Here is an 8,786-nt window from a genome sequence, read left to right on the forward strand (position 1 = left end):
CAAGTTTGCAGCAGCCTCCCTGCTGCTGTTCCTTAGTGCCTGTAGGGGAAATAAAGGCCTGAAGCTGTAGTGATTTTTTTGGTCTGCCACAAGCACCACCTGTCTTTATGTTTTATATCTACTGGTGTGTCAGGGCCCAGTGATTTGAATTAATTAATCATAAAAAAAACCCAAACAAAACTGCAAACATATCAAAAACACAAGACGAGAATCTTCTGTCTCATTTTTGCCCTTAAGTAATTTCACAGACCCCTCCCATCCACCGGCTATTGGATGAAGAATTTTTAGGTTGCTTTTGGGCACCTCCTGCTTTGTTGCCTGAGGGTGCCAAGTTTAAGAGAAAATTGCCAATGCCTGTCACTTACTAACCTTTTACACCTGCGTCTTCGTCTTCTGGTTTCTAAAATAAGAAAGAAAATGTTTTAGTTCAAAGCTACCAAGTCACAGCTCAGTAAAGAAACATTGCAGCAAGGTGGTTCTGGTGTTCCCCAGCAGCTGATATTTTTAAATTTAACCACGGATAAACCAGGTTTATTTTTAAGCAAATCCCTGCCAGGGAGTGGTGCTGCAGCTCATGTTACCTCAATATTCCACTTAAACATTTTGATGAATTAAAATGTGAGGTGAGTAGCAGTAGCAGGGTCAGCCTGGGAATCCAGAGGGTGAATTATTTCTCTGGACTTTGGCATGTTGCTGAAAATCCCTTGGCAGCAATTGTTTCTACAAGAGGTGAGTGGCAATGGTGCCACTCCACATGCAACCAAGCTGAACAATGCTCTTTCCCATTTTAGCATCTCTGTTGTTACTTTGGGATGTATTCAGGAAAATACAGTGTTCTGCCATTAATTTTAGCCCAAGTTATTAAACTGTTCTTGAGGTCTTAGGCTGCTGCAGAAATTAACTGCAGCTGATGGCTTTTCACTGATCATTTTACATCAGTGTTAAAAGGCAGAAATAAATCACTGAGTGGTGTTTGTAGGTTAACAGTGTTGCAGGTCACCAGGGAATGCCACTGTACTTGGAGAGCTCTTGGATCCTGATGACTTCAGAGGGAATTTGGACCAAGTCCAGGCATTCTGCTGCATCATCAGCTACTTCCCCCGAGGAGAATGATTTTTGGCTGTGTCTGCTTAATGCTTTTTCATGTATTCCTTCCTATCTCTGCAGAGTGTGGAGATTAGTATTTTTCAGGGCTGAAGGATGCTGAAAAATGGTACTTTTTTAGCTGGGTCAGCTGGTAAATTCATCTGGCATCAGCTCCAGGCCGCAGGGTCAGGGAGGATCTAGTTAGGTTAATTCAGCAGCAGAACTGCTGGTGTTCAGGCAAATGAGCAGAGCTGGATTAATGAAGCCATAACTTCTGTGGGTACTGGAGAGTTGAACTGATTTCAGTGAGCTAAATTGAGTTAAATCCATTTGCACTCATTGCTTGCTCAGGGTAGTTTAACTTCATTTCAAACACGAAATTTCACCAAAGGACTTTTGCTGACCTGCATTCCTGCTTAAACTGTGGCAGTCTCTGAACCTGTGTAATGAAGTTACTTTTTTAGTTACAGCTCAAGCTGCTACTGGGAGTCTCAGCATATGCTGGAGCATATTTATCCTGATGTGTCAGAATGTTTCAGGCCCTGGTACATTAATCTCTGACACACCAATTTAAGGATGGTAGAGCCAAGACAGTTCATACAGTAAGTTCTGTCTGTTTCTAATCAATTGTTCTTCCTTGAAGGTCTTTTTCAACCTAAACACATTTCTGATTCTGTGATTCTAAGTTATTAATGATTTTTCAGCCTAAGCCTACAGATGAGGAAAATACAGTGATTTTAACAGTAGTCCTTCTCTTGCATTGACTGTGTCCTAGTTATCTGATACCTCACAAAGCAGGCACAACATCCATCCCTCTGAGGGACAGGGCTGTGGTTTGAAGCTGGAAGTGGATCTATAGGGATTGTGGTGAGCCTTACTTGTACACTGCAGGATGGTGATGGCCAGGGCGATGAGGAGCAGGAGGCAGGCACCTGCCAAGGGAACCCAGATGACACCATCACAGAAGGAATTCAGGTCCTTCTTCGTTCTGGACTCTGAAAGAATAGAGAAGGGTAAAGGTCAAAAAAGCACAGAAACGTTAATTTTGTAAAAGACCTCCAAGATCATTGAGTCCAACCTTTGAGCAGGAATGGAGAAGGGGAAAGGTCCAGCAGGTGCTCAGGGCTGGTGTCAGGGCCAGTTCTGCTGGAGTCAAGGGAGCTGCCAAGGGCCCTGCCTGGTGTTCCATGAGGCTGGTGGTGAGGCAGGGAGCTTCCCTAGGGCTGCTACTCTCACCGTTTTCCAGAGACTTGAGGGAGGACATGCAGCCAAAAATTTTCTCTTTTCCCTGATGAGGCTAAAACCACCCCCAGCCCCCAAGGCTCTGCCCTCTCTCCCCCTCTTCTGGGTATGCCCAGGCATGAGACATGCTCATGTGTTTTACCTCCTCCTTAGCCTTTCCTATGTGAGATGAAACACTGGAGTTTAATCCTTCCAACTCTGATAAAGCTCTGTGGATTTTCACTCTCCTCCCACCCCAAAATGCCTGCAGGTTTCAGTGGTATCAGTGGGCCAGAACCCAGCTGCTCCCCTCTCCCTCCCTGCACCCAGGCTACCTGGATCCAGGGTCTTGATGTCGGAGTCCTTTCCAGTAATACCACGTTGAGTGGTGGGTCCCGGTGTGGTGATGACTAAAAGTGAAAATGGATGAATTCAGCAAGTAGGGAAATCCAGTAAAATAGGTCTCTCCTGCCCTTCAATTCTCCCACCCCTGCCCCGGTTATAGTTTTTCCTGTACACGTATTAGGGCTTCATAGAGCCCCTTTTGAATGGGGATTCCCCCAAGGAGGGTCTCCCAAGAGCCAGTGAGGAGCTGTAGGCTTCTTATGTCTTGCTGTCTGCCACCATCATCAGAAAGACTGAACACTCTGAGTTTTGGGACCTATGTGAGGAAGGAGAGGGTAGTGCTGGACTTTGCTCTACTCTTCTCCCTTCAGAGCCATGGAGGGGTTGAAAAGTGGGAATGGGGAAATGATGCTGGGTCTGCCTAATCATCTTTGCCTTTGGGCAGGAGCAATACCATGAGGAGAGATGGCAAGCAGGGAGCTTCTGGCAGGAGGACGAGTGTGTTGGTCACAAGAGCCCTTGGGCAAGCAAGCAGGGAAATGGAGTTTGTGGGAGAGACAACTGGTTAAAAAAGGCACAGGCAGGAGGTGCTGGGGATTTTGGCAGAGCTGATAGAGGTTGGGTGTACGTGTTGCTGACCTGGGAGGAAGGCAGGCAGGCCAGGGCTGAAGTACAGCATTTGGTTGATGTTTGCGAGGCAGAAATAATTCCCCTCATCCTGCTGTGTGAAAGACTTCACTACCAACCAATAGATAGTGTTGTCTTTGCTGGCCTCGAAGCGTGTGGGTGTTCTCTGATTCCCATTGAAGGTGACTCGGGACAGGGAAGAGATGAAGACAATGAAGTGAAGGGTCCCACTCTTGTCCTGGTGGACCCAGAACATGCCACTGTCCTTCTTGTCAGTCTGACATTCCAGTTCCAGCCGCTGTCCCACCCGGAGCTGGGTGATGCTGTCACGAAACCTGACCTTCATCTCATACATCTGGCCATGGATCCCCGGGTAGCCTGGAGGAGAGAAATCCTTGCTGGAACTGCTTGGAAAGAGCCAATGGCCCCTCCGAGCAAACCTGGTTTCCTGTTCTCAGACTGTGAGGTCAAATGCAAAGGAGGACCATGGTGTCTGGATGACTGGAAGGTTTTGTTGGAGTCCTTGCTGGGATCGTGCATGGAGGGTGCTCAGCAATCAGCCATGTGGGTTTTACAGATGGGTGCTGCCCTTCCAGCTGCCTTCTTAGGGATGTTACCCCTTCCCAGATTATCTCAACAGACTCCCTAAAGCACTGACTGCTAAACCCTCTTTATTCCCCCTTTCTCCCTCCCCTCCATAACCACTTGTCTGACCAGGGTCCCTTCCTGGTGCTTGTGGTGCTGCAGCCACCCCACTGCCTGCCCTGCGCCGGCTGAGGTGATACCGCCTTTCCCTCCACAGTTACTGAGCACATCTCAAAGTCGACCTTTTTATTTGCTATTTCACACGCTTTAACTATTTAACCCAATTTCTTGTACTCAGTGGAAGGTTTTTCCTTGCCCCTCTGGGTGATGGGGCTGCACCACCCCATGTCCATACTCACAGAGTCCCAGAGAGAGCAGGAGGAGCAGGACAGGAGACCCGTCCATCTTCTGCTGGGGGTGTCTGTCCTTGGAGACGGTTCAGTGCTGCTGAGATGATGTTTCTATCTCAACTTGGGAGGCTGGGTCACGCTTTGGGGAGGATGTGATGTCACCAGGACCCTCTCGGGTAAAGAGGTGATGCTTGCCATCTGCGGCAAAATGCAGTGGAAAAAAATCCTGAAGAAATTCAGTTCTAGTGAACAGTTTGGCTCATTTTTCCTGATCATTTCTAAATGGTGCCTCAAGGATTTTGCTTTGATGTCTTCCCTAGAGATCCTGAGTGCTGCTGCTCACCCCTGAGGTAGGATCAGACGCCCCAGCCTGCTGTCCCCCAGCCCTCTGGGGGTCCACAGCAGCTCCAGCTCCACAGAAGTCACAGACAAGCCTCGTGCTTTGGCTGAAGGTCTCAGGTTGCATTTCTTGGCAGAGATTCTGCATCCTTCTCTTGAACACACTCAGGGGATCTTGTGTGGATGGCAGAGCCCAGAGCATTTTCTCACCCAGTAAGTCGCAGATGTTTCATGGTATAGATCCATGTGTATCATTTATCTCAGAGTACACATGTTCCTGACACACAGCCGGGTTCTTCAGGTGCTCGATTGTTCTCTTTGCAATTCTTCTTTGGTCAGTTCTTCTTTGCATTCGCTCTGAAGAGCTGCTTTGTGCAAGGCAGGTGGTCAGTCAGCTGAGCACACTGAGAGTGTTCAGTGCCCAAGGGTATGATTTCCTTTTAATTTTGTTTTAACAACTTGTGTTTCTCCCCTGTAACCACAGGGGCTTCCGTCCTGCCCAAAAACCCCTTGTCTGCTTCACCAGAGAGGGCCCTGGGCTGCCTCTGGGTGACCATTTGCACATGGGGATGGGTGATGCTTCCTGGAACTCTGCACGTAGAGTAACAACAGTTTCATCAGACTGTGAGGGACTGGGCTGGTATTTGATGTATGTCTTTCTTCCTTGCTTTCCTGATAATTGTTTTTGTGTGTGGTTTGTTTTTTATCAGTCCTTTGAAAAAGAAGCTCCTTTATTTTCCTTGTTCTGTCAGAAAGCAGGTGCTGCTGGCTTCGATGTCATTTGCAATTGGGGCTGGTACTCAGAGCTGAGTTATGGAAAATGGTTTTGGAACTGGGTGTGCTGGATTGGGCATCAAAGCACGTTAGTGAGTGAGGAAAGGTGCTGTCAGGCTGCTGGGGAGTGTGAAGTTCACACTTTCATGAGGCTGTGGTAGTTGTGATGCGTACCTTAAATAGAGCAGGTTTTGACAAAACAAAGAGAAAATAAATTTCATCAATTAAATAGCATTACAAGGATCTGAATCTCAAAATCCTGTCAAGCAAATGTGAACATCTGACTTGAGCTCAATGTCACCTGTTAGTGCTCCAGCCACCTCCGGATGAGACATCAAGTGATGCTACTTGTATCACCTCTGTCTGGTTCTCTACTTGTAAATGGAAAACTTAACAGGCCCCCTTGAGCCTTAGGTGTAAATCCGAGGTGTAGAGCTGGCTGCAGCTGACCTGAACTGGAAGATGAACCAATCATGGAATGGTGTGGAAGAAAGAGCTGGGGAGAGCAAAGCAGTGTTGCTTTGGAGAGCTGTGCTGGGTCAGTGCCTCTGCTGGAGGATTCCTTGGTGGAGTTGGTGTGGTGGTTTCGAGCAAACGTCTCTTGGACATGTCTGCCCATGAGGTGTTGCTCATTTTTGGGGCATTCTGAGGCATTCTGGGGCAACATGGATCTCAGGGCAGTGACTTAAAAAAATAAGTGTTTATTTTGGTGCATGCCCCAAGCTGCCTGTTCTGGTTCCCTCAGCCTTCTGACCTTCTGCAGGGGTGGTTGTGCTGGTTGTGTAGCAAAGGCAGAATCACAGCAGCTCAGTGCAGTGTATTGGGTGTATTTCTAACACCTACTTAAATTGCAGGGGTTCAGAAATAGAAAAGCCCATGTAAGAAGAGACAGATGGGCAAGTTTTACCCCTGAGTATCTTGGGATGCACAGCAGTCCATGGACATGTAGTATCTCTCAGAAAATCCACAGGTTGAAAGCTGGAAATGCTTTTAAATTGAATTCCTTTAAGGATTCCTGCTAACTCAGGGTACCTGTTACAGTGGGACAGAGGAATAATATTTCTACTGACACTTTATATGGAGTTTGCAGCCAGGCTGAATCTGTAGTTTGGGTGTTACATCCCTTTGGTCATTGACAGATTAAAGAACCAAAATCAGAGACCACCAAGATCTGTGTGTTGGAGATGCAAAGGCAGAAACGATGATAAAGAATTGAAGGTGATGCCTGGCTGATGTTCAGCAAGTAAGAAGATGAAAGGTGCTGACAGAGTTCAGTGAATGGTCCTGTATTTTTCATAATTTGCTGATACCCAGTAAATAGCCAGGCCCTCAGAGTGAAATCCACCCTCTGAAGAGGGAATGTGCCATACAGGCAGTGCTATTGCAGTTGCAGGGACAGTCCTTTCCTTGCAGCGCTGAGAGTGCTGGGAGCTGTCTGGATTCATGGATTTGTGATTGCAGGCTCCAGTTATGTTCAGAGATGAGATTTCAGTTTTGGTTTCTTTTATTAAGGTATCTGTCTGTGCCACCAGAGGTTGAATCAGCAGATAGTGGGGGCAGAGGCAGTGGTGTGATGGTTGGTATTAGTCTGGGTTGGGGATACCTGGATGAATGGTGGGTCCTGAGGGTTGTGCTGAGCAGGATGTACCCTTGGGTGCTGAGTGACCTGTGCCCTGCAGAGTGTGGGTTGGAGAATCAGTGTGAAGATATGTAGAGGGAGGCAGGAGCCATCCCAGAGCTTAATTCTTTTCCAGATGTTGATTTCCAGTGCAAATGAAGGCTATTGGAAAAAATAACAAGAAACAACTCCCCCAAACCCTTGTCCTGAAACAAACAAAAAAACCTCAAACCCCAAGATATTCTACTTCCAGTTCCTCATCTGTTGGAAGAGGATTTTGTGTGGGTATCAGCACAGACCAGAAGGAGCATTGCCTGACAGCCTGGGTTACAGGAAGGTAGTGTGATGCAGACCTAAGCTCTTGTGTTGTGTAAAAAACCAGGATAAAGTGACTGAGAAAAGCGAGGAAAGAACTGTAGGTTATGGTACCAGTGAGGTAGGGATGTTCCTACCTCTTAGAAACTGTTTTGCAGAAACACTTTGAGTTATGGTTTTTTAAGTGAAAACTTTGAGCTCAAACTAAGTCAGTAAGAGACTCTGGGACAACCCAACAATAACATTGATCTCATAGGAGAGAAAGACAAGGTATGAGCTGTTTGTCTGTATGTTAGACCCTTCCTACTTCCTAGCTGAGCACCTGGGGGTTGAGTGGGGCCCCCTTAATAGGTTGAATGTGTCTTAGTGCTTCATGTTGTCTGTGAATTCACAGACATTTCCATGCTGAGGTTTTTCTGTGATTTTTTTCTTTATAGTGTGTGTAGTTCTCATTTAGTATTGGCCTGCTATTGTTTAGATATACTTATCCAGTCCCTAATTTAATTTTTTTTAATTAAGCGTTACACTCAAGTAAGTTTGGAAGAACTTCTCTCTCAATTTCCCTCCTTCCAGCTTGTTTGCAGAGGAGGAGACTATCAAAGAGTTCCTTTCCTTCTGCTTTTCCCAGGTTTTTATCAGCCCCGTGACAAGAATACCAAAGTATCCTGAGAATCTTTATCTCATCCAACTTCATAGCACTTTCCTGGGATGGAGGAGTGTTCCTGGGCTCATCAACAAATCCCTGGGAAGATCACTTGAGATGATTTTAGGCTATGGTAAGCTGGAAGCTGAACTCTGGCATCCTAAGTCTTAGGCTGTTGTATAAATCACTGGCTTTTCCCTCATCCAAAACTTTCTCAAACTCTCATTTATTATTTTCATGAAGGATTTTAGCATTTCTGAGGCTAGGAACTAAAGCAAGAAATACACTTAATTGAATCTGACTAGAATAATTTTATTTTCTGTCTCAGTTCTTGATTTGCAAGTATAACAAGGAAATATTTACATCAAATACAGATTGGAAAAAACAGAACTTAACCATAGTCAATCAACATTTCCCCAAAAAAATCAACATCTTAAATGTCCCACTTAACCAAAACAAGTGACAAACACCTCTTTTTTCTTTCAGAAAGAAAGGAAATCCCACCTTCCTTGCTCAGGCCAAGTTCCTGCTGAAATCTGTAGAAGTGGGGGTAGCAGCAGAAGAGGGATAGCATGAGGGAAAACCTTAGCCCCCAGGACTGTAAAAAACTAAAAAATAAGGTCCTTTAATCCATATTTACCTTCTCAGTGCAGCCCTGTATTACAGTAGATGAAACAGGAAAAACCCTAGGAGAGACATGGCACCACAAACAGAGGATGTGTGGAGAGCATTTGTTTCTAAGTCACTGGGTAGCAAAGTCAGGCCCTGGCTGCCTGAAAGAAGTAACATACACTGGAAAAAAGGTCCAGCTTGTATCCTTATTTCTCATCATTTTATCACTGATGCCTGTCAGCATCAGGATTGACCTGGTTCCTTTGCCTGA

The 8,786-nt window shown here is 46.1% G+C and overlaps 1 protein-coding gene across 1 annotated transcript; it reads right to left on the minus strand.

Annotated features, from left to right (window-relative positions):
- Positions 1–365: 365 nt before the first annotated feature.
- LOC113940864 (T-cell surface glycoprotein CD8 alpha chain-like) lies at positions 366–4,288 on the minus strand (the record flags this gene model as incomplete). The annotated part of the gene is made up of 5 exons (XM_027632019.1): positions 4,224–4,288; positions 3,292–3,657; positions 2,643–2,717; positions 1,965–2,081; positions 366–400 (listed from the first exon to the last, which is right to left on the minus strand). Coding segments are annotated over exons 1-5 (639 nt in total), but the record flags the coding sequence as incomplete, so codon positions are not given.
- Positions 4,289–8,786: the final 4,498 nt, after the last annotated feature.

This window comes from Corapipo altera, unplaced genomic scaffold, assembly GCF_003945725.1.
Source record: "Corapipo altera isolate COAL_440 unplaced genomic scaffold, ASM394572v1 92643, whole genome shotgun sequence".
NCBI lineage: Eukaryota > Metazoa > Chordata > Aves > Passeriformes > Pipridae > Corapipo > Corapipo altera.